At 37.0% G+C, this 14,732-nt stretch overlaps 1 protein-coding gene across 4 annotated transcripts in view; it reads right to left on the reverse strand.

Annotated features, from left to right (window-relative positions):
- The window catches only part of otud5a (OTU deubiquitinase 5a), a 28,314-nt gene extending 13,967 nt beyond the window's left edge, over nucleotides 1-14,347 (reverse strand). The window contains exons 1-2 of one of the 4 annotated variants that reach the window (XM_077224296.1): nucleotides 13,542-14,347; nucleotides 8,734-8,827 (exon numbers count right to left, since the gene is read on the reverse strand). In XM_077224296.1, coding sequence (XP_077080411.1) covers nucleotides 8,734-8,827; nucleotides 13,542-14,117 — 670 coding nt within the window. In that variant the 5' untranslated portion in view covers nucleotides 14,118-14,347. The remainder of the gene's footprint in view (nucleotides 1-8,733; nucleotides 8,828-13,541) is intronic. The other 3 variants (XM_077224298.1, XM_077224294.1, XM_077224295.1) reach the window with 3 other exon arrangements.
- Between the last annotated feature and the right edge of the window lie 385 nt (nucleotides 14,348-14,732).

Here is a 14,732-nt window from a genome sequence, read left to right on the forward strand (position 1 = left end):
TAACACAGAGCTTACTATTGCCCCAGAAACACACAGACGGTCAAATACACTCATTCACGCTCACGAGACTGTATTGCAACCAGGCATGCTGTCTACTGGCATACCCCATGCAGGTCACAGAGGACCACTGACACTCTAGTGTAAACTCCAGACTTGAATGATGCGTCTAAACGATTTCGTCAACAGCTTGGTTTTGTAAGAGTCGATTCCAAGTGTCGGTGATGACATTGTTTTCTATATCCTGGCAGGAGAAGATGCAGCTCTTACAGTTTTGGTGATGTCTAGGTGAAAGTTGGGGAGACTTGCTGAGCATCTGCTTTCCAGATGTGAAAAAGTTCATAAGGCAACTATGACCCGAGGAAACTAAGTTAAAGGGTGCAGACGGTCTTATCACAATCAACATCTGTGAGTCAAGTGATTGAAGCCATTTAACAATTGAGTTTTCAAAATGGTTTTTGGTTAAACAGACTTTATAAACAGCATTTGCTATTGAATTATGGTCCTTGACATCTGCTCTAAAGCTCATTGCAATCATGCCAGAAAACTCAAACTCACTGGTTTACGCTGGATCAAACTAGTCAACATCCTCAAGTTCTTCACCATTTCCCGTCTCATAGAAAGATGTTATGTGAGCGGTGCTTGTGTTGAAACCTGTACTTTCCTGTCCCAGAAAGTGTTGATCAATGTAATGACAAGGAATCTACTAGCAACCCTTGATTCCAACATGACATCAAACTTTGCTCCATGTTTGCCACAAAGCTACAGTACATGACGTCCAGGAGTGAAATACTATGCTGGACCAATAAAAAAAAAAAAAAAAAAAAAGATAGTTGAAAGCTGACCTATGGTTTTTACATCTCACATCCGCAATAATCGAGTGTGCTGACCTGTATGTGACTGATTTGAAGATTTATGTAACCTTAAAATGGAATACTTCATCTTTTATTATTATGTTCAATCAATACAAGAGTTCAAAGCGATAGTAGTAGAGTTCAAAGGAAAATTCTGTCATCATTTACTCAATGTCATGTTCCAATCCTGTATGACTATGGGTGCATCCCAATTCACATACTTATACACTAATCTATGCCATTTTGTAGTATAAATAGTGTGAGTATTGTTCACACTGATAAATCCAAAAAGAAAAAATGCACTTCAAACATCCAAATGATGCACATATAGGGTGTGTTCACAACACACTTATCAATAGGTTTGGTTCGTTTGGTCCGGAACAATAAAAAAACATTTAGTCCTGGTCCGCTTAGAGTTCACATTGGCATTTTAACACCGAACCTCAAGATACTGAACCTAAAGGGGTAAAGATATATTCACAACCTGATTTGGTCGGCTTTTATTACGTATATTTGGCGGCGGAACTTGTAACAGAAAATCCAAAACAATGGGCTAAATACATTGTATGTGCATAGCCTACATATGATGGTATTTTAAACAGCTGAGAACTCGTGAAGAGCTTATAAATTGTGTAAAGGAGTCAAAACAGCAGCAGGAACATCCCTCCGTCGCACACACACAAACGCAGATCTGCTGCGAGGAGACGCCGTGCTGATGCCGGAACAGCACTGTGATGGGCAACATCGCGACTATTTCGAGAAAAAATCAGATATGCTTGAGCAAATCTTTGGATCGCATCTTGTGACATCATGTCCCGTTTTTGGTTCGTTTACATCTTTGGTCCATGATGCATTCATATTACATTCGAACCGCACCAGAGTTTGTCTGGAAGCGGACAGAGACTCATCTTTTCAGCGTTCTTTGGTGCGCACCAGGGTTCGGATAGCAGTGTTCACACTTATTCAAATGAACTGCACTAAAAGAGCAATCGCACCAGGGTTAATTTTAATCAAACCAAACATGCCAAGTGTGAACACACCCTTAATTATCGTAACTGAAAAAAACAACAAAGTGTGGAATGTTGGACACTTCATGCACTCAACTGTGGCAATGGAGGGGGAGGGGCTATCCGACTCCGATGTTCGGTGACAAAATAACCTTATAAAATTCATACACTACAGTAAATAGCTCATAGCATAAGTGCATAGTGTATAGTATGTCATTAGGGACACAACTTAAGTGTATCGTATCCATACAATGAAAGTCATTAGGGTCCAATGTTATAGTTTTTTCTGTATACTGCACAGAAAAAAGAAATTCATACAGGTTTGGAATGACATGAGAGCGAGTAAATAATGACAAAATTTTGTGGGGGGTGAACTGTCCTTTTAAGTAGCCTACCTAAGGGCAAGGTGGGGAGAAGGCACCAATGAATCTGGAGGAGAGGAATTTCGGCCCCACCTTTGCTTTGAGAGCGGGCTGGCATTTCCCACTCTGTCAAATCATGTTATGGCATTTATGGTATCTGCTCTACAATCACAACAAGATGACGAACAACAAAACGAGAGGAATGCAGCCGAGCTGTCTGTCAGAGGTTCCCGGCAGGGCACAGGCTGTATTGTTTACTACCGAAGCAGGTATCTGGAAGTGACCCGTAGTGCTTGCGGGGGGAAATAAACAGGGCTTACATTGGAATGCACTTTGCATATGCCGGCGATTTTCATATAAAGCTTCGGCCATGTGAGGTTAGGGTTAGTATTGCCCCAGGTGAGGCCGTTCTTAGCCCTCCGTCTACACTGGCGCCTCCTCAGATCGTTCATAAAGCTTTTTCCTGAAATAGCAGCTTGCATGAGGCGAAAGTGGAAACAACAACTGACTTGACAAAAGGAAGTACATATATTTAAACTAAATTCTGAGGAAATGGAGTGAACAAAAGCAGCCTAGATTACAAATATAACAGGATTTTGTTGCAATACCCCCTACAATAGTTCTTAGAAAAAGTTATAAAAACAGATAAATAAAAAGCAGGCTTTGCATTACAGTGACATTACCATGGTTAAACTTTTAAAAAGCATCATATTCACAACATAATAAATTATACGGAGGTCCAATAAACAATTACATTTATTAGTGGTGTTTGCAAAGCATAACTATTGCCCATATTTAAGATTAATGATTTAAACTTAAACTGAAGGAGCAACCACCTACAACACCTAAGCAGAAGTGTTATTTTAGGATTATTTAAAAACTATTATTGTATGTATTCATATTTTGAATTAGCTTTTATTTTTATCTGAACATTTATTTTCAACTTTAAATTGATTTTAATTCAGTTTAATTAATTTTATTATTTCAACTTATTTCAGTTAGCTGCCAAGGCAGCAAATTTAAGTTTTTCATCTAATATTTATATATTTTATTTTATTTCAGCTTTATTTAAATAATTAAATCTATGTTTAATAGTTTTAGTTAACAATAACAACGCTGCTTCGCAACCACCATTAACCATTCCCAACATCGAAACATGATTTTTTTCCAGTATAAACAATTATTCTGCGAGGTAAAAGAGTTGATTAGAATAACTGTATGTAGATAAGTAAAATTCAAATGATCTGAGCACATATCAGCTATTTTACAATGCCTTTGAACGTGGATCATCTAATCAGATTTTAGAGCCAAAACTCAATGCTTTTTGAATATTTATTCAAATACGTCACAAAATAAATGTCATATAGACACTTGTTATAGACCAAGTAGAGAGATCAGCCCACATACTTGGTCACTGAGTCAGGCACTTTTATCCCTCTGTATCAAGGTTTGCCCGGAAAGAGGGAGTCATTGATAAAATGCACAGCTGGCATTGTTGCATTTCAGAAGAAATGTGCAAATCCAAGCCAGAAGCAAACAAGCGAACTGTTACTCGAACAAACATTCAACTTCCTCAAGTGTAGGATTATGATCTACCATGTAACCTTAATCTTCAATGGAGACAGGAAAAAATAAAACATTTAAATGCGCTCCCATTACAGTACAAGAATCTGCACCTTTTAACCTGCTGAGCTGTGGACAAGCGTTCACATCAGATGGCTGAGCTATTTACGGCCAAAGTTTGGAAAAAACATTGGTTAAATCGTTTTGAAGAGCCTAATTAATGTTTGTTTAGCTGGCTGGGTCAGGTCACCCCGCTCATAAGTGTAAACAGCCAGTGTGTGTGTGCTGGTAATGGTGTCAACTGCTTCCCTGTTCACCAGAGTCCAGGTCGAGCTCTGGAAAGAGGGGCGGTGCTCTGGATAACCAGCAGAGCAGCACTGGAAATGAGAGAGAATGCTGGGAGCTAGGGCAGGGATCTAACACATGACACTGTTTCCCACGCATCATAAAGGAGAAGCGCATTCCCAACACAAAACCCTGAACAAAAACTACTACAGCACAGAATTCATGCTGCAATGTTTTCATCAGGATGTGGTGATTCAGACTTATTCACAACAAAACTGTTTTCATACTCAGGACGTGGCCCTATAAAACCACACTAAAGCTGGGTATTACAACAGTTGTTGAATGTTGTAGATTGGTGGATTCATCTCATTTCAACCAAACGAAGTGGCAGATCTAACCACAAAACCTTTTGAAACTTTTTCTTTGTAATACCAAAACTGAAACCACAGTGGCAGAATTCTCACTATCAAACAGAAGACACAGGTGTGTGTGTGTGTGTGTGTGTGTGTGTGTGTGTGTGTGTGTGTGTGTGTGTGTGTGTGTGTGTGTGTGTGTGTGTGTGTGTGTGTGTGTGTGTGTGTGTGTGTGTGTGTGTGTGTGTGTGTGTGTGTGTGTGTGTGTGTGTGTGTGTGTGTGTGTGTGTGTGTGTGTGTGTGTGTGTGTGTGTGTGTGTGTGTGACCATATGTCCGATTTGGTGCTCATTTTCTGTAAAAGTGAAACATACTCCCCCAATGATGCTGTGAAATGTGACGGGTCTGATCAGAAACTCGTCAAAACCAGCGGACACTCATTATTTCCAGACAAATACAAATTGTAGGCACGTGTGCGTTCCGTAAGTCGCTTTGGATAAATGCATCTTTTAAATGTATATGTAAAACGTCTTTTGGCTGGATAGTGAAAAAAGCAGTCCACAAATGTGCAGCGTTACATGGACATTCATTCAATAAAGTTTCCAGCTTAAAAAGGTTTTAGACAGAATGTCCAGAGCATAACATATAAGATAGGTGAAAAATAGTAGGAGGGTGTGTTTAAATGTTAAACTGATGGTCTATAACATTACCACAAATTACCATGGATAGACTTCTCAGGATATAAACCTCTGTGAGATAAAATACCTTGGAAAATCATTTGCAAACCAATTTGCAAAACATTGCATAGGCATTTGCACGCTAGCGCCACAAGCCTCTATTGCAGAATATGAATGTCAGGTGTGGTTGTGATAAACATGGGAAAAACTGAATTTGAAATTCAGAGTCATACAAGGTGACATGTAGAAATTATGTAATTCTTCATAAGTCGCCTTTTTCATTAGTGAAGCTTTTCTACACCGAGCAATTTATAAAGAAATAAAAATAAAAACATTTCAACCGTTCAAAGGTTTGAGGTCAGTAAGATTAAAAAAGAAAAGAAAAATAAATTAATACATTTACTCAGCAAGGATGCAATAAATTAATCGAAAGTGACAGTAAGGATTGTATAAAAGATTAAAATTTTACTGTAAAGTAAACTATAAAGACATTTATAATATTTCTAAATATTTCTATTTCAAATAAATGCTGTTCTTTTCAACTTTCTATTCATCAAATAATCAAAGTTTCCTCAAGAAGCAGCACGATTGTTTTCAACAGGAGTGATGATGCTGAAAAATCAGCTTAACATCACAGGAATAAGTTACAAATTAAAATCTATTCAAATAGAAAACCATTTATTTCAAATTGTAATAATATTTCACAATATTTCTGTTTTTACTGGATTTTTGGTCAAATAAATGCAGCCTTTGTGAGACTTCTTTTAAAAACATTTTACATTGAACGGTAATCTAAAGTTGACATACAGGATTGTAATCGATAATCGTGGGAAATAAGCACTGCTCTCCTGACCTACCTTTTCATAATATGAGAACCAAAACAACAACAAAACAATGAGGATGACCAGGAAAATAAGGGCAAAATCTCTGATAGCAGAGATCTGGTTTGCGGCTGCCTTGTTGACAGCCAAGGACTAATTATTATGTGATGAGAACGATCTTAAATTCAAAAACAACACGCCAGCATACAGTAATTAAAGTAAAGTATGCGATTATAAGTATGCAAATCATGGAAAATTGGAAGATAGATTTTTTTCTATTTTAAATAAAAGAGTTACACAGGAGAGTTAGGAATGCTATGTGCCGACTCCTAATTCTGTGCAATAAACTGTGCAATGAACTAAAATATACCAACTCTCACCTAAGCCCCTATTATAACAAGAGGATCTGATGCTGCTTTGGTTATCCATAAATGGAATGCAACATTAGTGTAGTCTTAATGAAACAGTTCAACCAAAAATAAAAAAAAAGAAGCTGCATTTTGGGAGAAAGAAACTAATGTCTTGAGTAGATTCCGATTCATAAGTGGACTCATTAGCCACAGGGTCATTTTAGTACACCACAACAATAATTATAATCTATTACACATCCATATCTATTACTTCACACCAACAGCGTCCTGTAAGAAACTATCCTATCCTGGGTTATCATGATGCCACTGGCTGTGAGAGCCTTATTACCATCGGGCCAGTTATATAACATGGATTGTTTGACTCGAGTGATTGTTTGGAGATGGATAGTTTCACACCTGCGGTGCAAGAACTGTGGCACAGTGTCCCTGGTGGGAATGCTTCATGTAGGTCAGCACATCACATGCCTGTCTATCAAACCCTGCCTAAAACTCACACAAGGAAAGAGGTATGATAACGAAAACAGTGGAAAGATTCAAGATATAAACGTGTGCAGCCTGTGCATGAAGGAGAGAGAAAGAGACAGAGCAGGAGAAGGAAACAGAGACATGAAAGAGGAACAGGGTAAGATGCAATTCAATGGTGGTTGCAGAGAGAGTTCCTGAATGCTGAGGGAAAAATCCCAGTAAACAAATATACTGTTTAATGTATATGGTGTCCACTAGATTAAACAAATACACAGTTACAGAAAGTGAACGACAAAGAAACACATTAATAATTTAGTTGTATGCTACTGAAAAGATCTGGATTCTGGACTAAAGAAATACTTGGTGTTGCACCACTTTCGTCAGTCATGTTGAATTTAAAGTGGACAGTCATGTAAAATTATGGGAACGGGTCAAAGGGGAACCCTCAGAGATGATTAAAATGGCTTTTAAAGACCCGTGCACTGTAGTAGACACCACTTCAGAGGGCGCATTCGTATTCACGATGCAAGAGATGCAGAGAAAACAGAAAAAGTCCAAATTTGGTGTCAAGAAAACGAAACAAACAGCACATTTACAAGCTAAAACTGAAGTGTAACAACACTACTTTCACAGTATGTGAAAGTTCAGATAGCAGGTTATGCTCTGACAAATCCTTCACTTGTGTAGATGAGTAGCGCCATCTAGAGGGATGTTCTGGTACAGTACTGTATTGTTAACAAACCAATAACATATTCGGATTAATTTTATGCTTCATGCACATTGCTTAAAGTCAACATAAAATCAACCCATTTTCATTTTCTAAAATGTTTTCCTTAATGTTTCCATTAAGGAGAAAAAATACACAGGGAGAATTCAAGTTTACAGTGGAATCAAGAAGAATAAGATCATGAACATGCATTAAGAAAAAGATGGTCCATTTTAGCTTAATGCATTATATCAAGTAATCTATTACTATTTGTTAAAAACAGTATTTAAAATACATTATGTAAAACTATTTCAAGCACCAGTTTGCTACATTTTTCTCCAGCAAATGGCATCTAGGTATAATGTGTCGGGAATACAAACAGTTATTTTGAATCTTTCATTCAATTTTGTGTACATATGTCTTAACTTTCAACATAATATTGTATATATAAATAAAAAAAATCCTATATACACACAACAATTTAAAAGTTTGGGGTCAGTGAGGCTTTTTTTGTTTTTTTAAAGAAAATACTTTTTTCCCCAAGGATGCATTAAATTAAATAAAAGTGACAGTAAAGACATTTATAATGTTACAATAAAATAACTGCAAATAAATGCAGTTCTTTTAAACTTTCTATTTATCAAAGAATCCTTAAAAAAGAATATTAAGCAGCCCAACTGTTTTTACCATTCATAATAATCAGAAAAGTTTCTTGAGCGCCATTCTGAAGGATTATGGGATGATCCTGTAATGTATGTAATGATGCTGAAAATTCAGCTTTGCATCACAGGAATAAATTACATTTAAACAAATATTTAACAATAGAAAATAGTTATTTCAAAACTGTCAAGATATTTCACAATATTACTGATTTTTACCAACCCCAAACTTTTTAAACGCTGGTGTATTTAAAAAATCAGATGATAATACTTCTGTTTAATTTGTTGCAATGGAAATGGAAGGTTGGCAATGCGAGATATAGTAATTTGCTTTGATGCAGCACATTTTACCAAACCTAGCAGGTCATCTTGGTATTCTATACATATAGAAAATGTACATACTGTGTAGAGTATGAATATCACAGAAATAGTAAGAGTAGTGTGTGACCAGTCAACGTCTTACAAATCCTACCATACAACAAATAAAAATGTAAGATGTTATTCTGCCAAATTGACAAGAACAATCACCCAGGTTCTACAATATTGCCAGTAGATGAACTAGATAGTGAATCTTTTGACTTTGAGTGAACATCAAGTGGTTAATAATGTACCCACCAACAGCTCTGAAGAGGCAGGCACCATCTTCCTTCATTTTTTTGATGACAAATCCTTTCTTTTCCTGGAGTCCTTTTTCAAACCAGTGTTCCTGCTGCAACAGAGGCAAAACTTCAGGACAGACACAGTGGGGGATCATTATTACGTGCTTGATAAACAGACAGACTTCTGATGCTAAACTTATTGTTAGTCCCATTTATTTTATGCATTCTCAGACTGTCAACAGAGCATCACAAAGAAGTTCTAAGATCATCCCATTTTATGCATATTCGTCCAATTACAATTTTCTCAGCCTTAGAAAAATGTGTTCATATTTAACGGGGTTAATGATCGCAAAAATCATTTAATCCAATCCAATCCAATCCACTTTATTTCTATAGCACATTTTACAAACACAAAGTTACCAGAGTGCTGCACAGAAGACTCAAAACATACAAAACAATGAATACAAAATTGTACAAAACCATATATCATAAATTTAACATCATATAAGCAAAGAATTTAGGTATAATGTTTAATATTAGTGAACCTTATGTCTGGGTAAAGTGAGGTTCAGATATGAGTCACAAGTAAATCAGGGATAAATCGGTTCTCTCAAGAATTTCCAGAGGTGGAGAGTAACAAAATACATTCACTTGTATACTGTAGCCTACTTAAGTACACTTTTTGAGTATCTGTACTTTACTTGAGGTTTTTTTTTTTTTTTTCAGGAAACTTGTTACTTTAACTTCACTACATTTCTGTCAAGGTCCTTGAGTAGAAAGTAGTTTTGTTTGTCAGGGCATCATTTTTTTCTCTCTCTAAAACGTGATAGGATTTTTGCAGGTGACAGAGAGCCTATCAGTAATCACTCTCGTAAGGACACGTGTCGTGAAGTTAGGCGTCTAGAATGGTTTCTCTCTACTAGTGATCTGTGAGCAACAGTGTCGTTGTCACAACTAATGGTTTGAAATTTTTGTTCATGGCAAATAAGTATTTTTGTTTTACTCTTTGTTAAAGCAGTATTGCTGTTGGGCAGTTATACAACTAGTTATAGTTATAGTTGTGTAGCTGGGATTTCTTTTTCTAGTCAGTCTGTACCTGGTTCAAATGTGCATAAATGGATACACATAGATGCGTACTTCTATTGTGGGGGTGGTAGGAGTGTTAAAAAAAAATGAAAATGATTATTATGGCTAAAAATGGCTTATTATGGGAAAAATCCCAGTAAACAAATATACTGTTTAATGTATATGGTGTCCACTAGATTAAACAAATTCACAGTTACAGAAAGTGAACGACAAAGAAACACATTAATAATTTAGTTGTATGCTACTGAAAAGATCTGGATTCTGGACTAAAGAAATACTTGGTGTTGCACCACTTTTGTCAGTCATGTTGAATTTAAAGTGGACAGTCATGTAAAATTATGGGAACGGGTCAAAGGGGAACCCTCAGAGATGATTAAAATGGCTTTTAAAGACCCGTGCACTGTAGTAGACACCACTTCAGAGAGCACATTCGTATTCACCATGCAAGAGATGCAGAGAAAATAGAAAAAGTCCAAATTTGGTGTCAAGAAAACGAAACAAACAGCACATTTAAAAGCTAAAACTGAAATGTAACAACACTACTTTCACAGTATGTGAAAGTTCAGATAACAGATTAAAATGTCTTATTTTAATCAATTCAGTTGTTTAATTTCTGTAGGTTTTGTAACATTCTAAAAGCTCTTAATTCCACAGATACTACAAACTGGTCAGTGTATTAACTAGGTTGCTTCAGAGGCATAAGGTACTGTAACAATACAACAATAATAAAACAATCCATTAGTACTTTTAAAAACAAGTACTTCTGTACTTTTACCAAAGTAAAAAAATCGGTCTTTACTACTTTTACTTGTAATGGAGTAATATTTGACCAGTACAGTAGTATCTGTACTTTCTCTCAAGTAAGGAAGTTGTGTACTTTGTCCACCTCTGAGAAATTCTAATGGGTTTTTGGAACAGCGGGTTTAGACTTATGAATAAAATAAGGTCTGTGGTTAGCAACTTTTTAGTTGCTTAACATTTAAAACAGCGTTTCCCAAACGGGGTGCCGCGGCACCCTGGGGTGCCTTCTGGCGAGAGCAGGGGTGCCGTGTAAAAACTCCATTAAACATTTTAAAATTGCTAAAATGTGTAAAAAAAAAAATGTATCATCAATCTCGCATCGTCGGAAGCGTCTAATAACAACAAATAATGCACACAAATTTATAATAAAAAATGCAAATCATAAGTTTTCTGCGTTCGTTGAATTGCGAGGGTTCCGCATGATTTCATTCTCGTGCTTCATTCCCAGCGTCCACACATAAAGCTGCCTCTTTTTCATGGCTTGTTGCGCTTACGGTCAAATACACACGAAACAATTTCACAACGTCCGTCTTGCCGCATATTCACAAACACATCGGTTATGTCCGTGCTGCTGTCAACGGTAACGCGTGCGATTAATGTTTTTCAGTTTTACGCGTTAAAAAATATTTAAACACAATTAACGCAGCATCCGTTTTTTCTGTTATCCTTTGGCTAGCCTTACATTATATAATCACGTTCTTATTCATGCAAATGCTTTTAAACCATGAAACCGCGAAAAGACAATAGAGAACGCACTGTCTGTGAATGTCCTGCTGACACAGGACGACGCGCATCGCGTGCCAGAATCGACTTCTCTTTCGTGCTTGAACGAATAATAACACACAGTTATGCCAAATTGTCCGTTTTGTTGAGTAGCCAATCTTCATGAGAGCAGTCTTAAATTAGTTAAAATCTTAAATTAGAGTTGTGAGAAGATGGGACGCGTGTGAGATAAACAAGTGCAGCAGTGACAACAGAATCAAAGAACAGGTAACAGAGAAAATTACTCACTGCTCTTGACTAAAGAACGCTTGTAGCTTTAATAAGGATTCATCTATATTTAATTTATTATTTATGCAGTGAAGACTGTAAAGTGTTTGATAACTTTATTCAATTTCTGTGTATTTCCTGACATCAGTAGCAGTATTGGTATCAGTGATACTGGGCTTCATTCATAAAAAAGATGCCATTAAACAATTATTTAAAATATAATGTCTTTATGTTGTTTATACATTAATTTGGAGATTAACTGTGAAATTATTACATTATAAAATATATTAAAAACAAGCTATCTTGTGCAATTATAACAAAATTATCCCAATATAAAAACACAAATAGGCCTACACTGAGTGAGCAAACATTTAGGTGAGATTTGCAATGGTAATTGAGCAATGTTTTGCTGAATTATGAATAAAAGCCTTAATTAAATATGTCATCATGTAAAGTGATCTCTGCAGAAGAAATTAATGATTTCCTAGACTTTAAATGGATGGACAAAAAAATTTATAATATTAAAAAATATCTATATGACAGTAGGCCTATATACGGCAGTTATTCCCTGTGGTATTGAAAATCAATACATTTCAAGGTATAGTATCAAAGTATTATCGTGACAACACTAGTGTAGGGTGCCACACATTTTTTTAAATTTTCAGGGTGCCTCGACTGAAAAAAGTTTGGGAAACACTGATTTAAAATACAAAAAAAATACACTAAATCATCATTTGAGGTATGACTGCTTATAATGTTGGTTTGAATAACAAAACTACATTTTCTTTTTAAAGAAATTAATACTTTTCTCAGCAAGGATGCATTAAATTAATTTAAAATAAATGCAGGTCTTTTGATCTTTCTATTTATCAAAGAATTCTGAAAACTGCATCATCTGTTGAAATTGCAAGAATGGCATGTGATTGTCTTGGAAACAACAGTTAAAATGCATAGAAAACCCAAATCATGTTTCACAATGTCTATCAATTTACAGCAAAAGTGTTTATGAATTTACAGCAGGATTTTTTTTTTAAACATTCATCCTAAGGTTTAACCATAGACTGTACAAACTAAATAAATAAATAATAACAATAATAATAATTATATATTATTATATTATCATATATATATAATATAATTATTATATATATATATATATATATATATATATATATATATATATATGGTTTAACCCATTGAGGTTCAAGTCAACCTTTTGCAACCCATTTTATGACCCATGAACACATTTCTGAGTAAAACAGGATGTGAATAAGAAAATGTAGGACAGGCCTTGGTTTTATCCATTGGGAATTTGTGGGAATTTGCCTTCACAATATCACGCATTGAGTAAAAATAAAGCAGAAATTAAATAGGCTCAATTTTATTTTCATGTTGACTTTAAAGATAGACTCCCTCTTCAAAAGAGCAGAGGAGATGGAGCTCAGCACAGCTGTGCCTCAGTCTGGACCTTTATGTGGACTACACTTACTCAGGCAAATTTGATCATTTTAAAAACACTTGTGTCCTTCCTAGACGAACCACTGCATCCCTTATACCATGCATGTTGAGTGCAGTCTAATGAAAAACATGTAGAACATCTTTTTACTGATCTTCAGTCTTCACTTATACAACCAATAGCTGCTTTAATTTGTTTGTCTGTCTGCCAGCTTTAATTTATCTGATTATATGTCAATCCATAATATTATCTATCTATCTATAATTTTGTCAGTTGTTCTGTTTATCTTTATCTATCCAACCATCCATCTATCTATTTTACAGTATCCCCCTAGCTGTCAGTCTCTATTGGACAGTTTGTCTATATATATATATATATATATATATATATATATCAGTGTCTACACAGTGTCAGACCACGTGTCACACATTTAAAAAAAAAACAGCATGTCAATGGTTCTCAGCATTAGGTGACATCATCCATCCACATACCTGTTCAACAGTCGCTGGATCCTCTGACTGTAGTCTGGAAGCATTCTCATACTCATCCTCACTGTTATACCCGGCTCCTTCTTCCTGCTCGGGACTGGGACCCCCTCCTCCTCCTCCACCACCGCCTCCTCCCCCTGTCGCCCCGGGTACGGTCCCTCCACCGGCCACCCCACCGGAGCAGGTCGCCTGTCTCCTCCTCTTACTGAGCCCAGGCCCCGAACAGCACCCTCCCATCCCAACTCCACAGCCCACCCCACCTGACAGCTCAGCCCGACCCCCCGATACACACGCCATCCCTGCCGCATCCCCCGGGCCAACCGGAGACCCGGCGCCCACCGGCGGAGGAGAGGCCTGCTGCGGCCGGGAGCTGGCTTCAGTTCGCCTGTCCTCTCTGGACGCCGGCGGAGCGGCTTGATAAGACCATGGTGGCGGAGAAGCACGAGGCCTCGCACCCGATCGAACTCCGTGGGAGTGCTGGTGCTGATGCGGGTCGGAGCCGGTCCTGCGGTCGGGGTCGTCGGGGTGATCAGACACACCGACCGATGAGTTCGGCTTCTTCTTCGGCAGGATCGTCATGACCGTTCAGGGAGGGTGTCCGTTTTAACGACTCCAACCGCGTTTTAACATTTAAACTTGAGCGTCTTTTAGTTCGTAATGTTTGCTCCTTTCACCCTGGAGCGAATTTAATTCAATAGGAGGTGGTTTTGAGGGTAAAAACAGCGGACAACAGAACAAAAACAAACCGTCTTCCGTCCCTCGGTCCTACTGTTGCCACACAACATCAACATACAGCTGACGACACCGGCACGTCATTTCCGTGTCGTTGCTCGTTCCGCCTCTCATGTGCTCTGCTTCACAAGCTGTCAGTTGAACTGTTCATTCATTCATTCATTCATTCATTCATTCATTCATTCATTCATACATACATACATACATACATTCATATACATACATACATACATACATACATACATACATTCATATATACATAAATACATATACATAGATACGCTACATAGCCTACATACATTTATTTTGTTTGCTGGTCTGCACTTTATGGTCCAGTAACTACAGTCCACCTATGGACTATAATCTGTTTATTATGAATGTTTATGGTTTTATTAAATCTAAATAAACTAGTAACAGTGGAAATAAAAGCTACTATGTGGACTAATGGGTAGCCAAACAAGC

The sequence above is a fragment of the Siphateles boraxobius genome, unplaced genomic scaffold, assembly GCF_051911475.1.
Source record: "Siphateles boraxobius isolate OS27281-9 unplaced genomic scaffold, OSU_SipBor_1 9, whole genome shotgun sequence".
In the NCBI taxonomy this organism is placed as follows: Eukaryota; Metazoa; Chordata; class Actinopteri; order Cypriniformes; family Leuciscidae; genus Siphateles; species Siphateles boraxobius.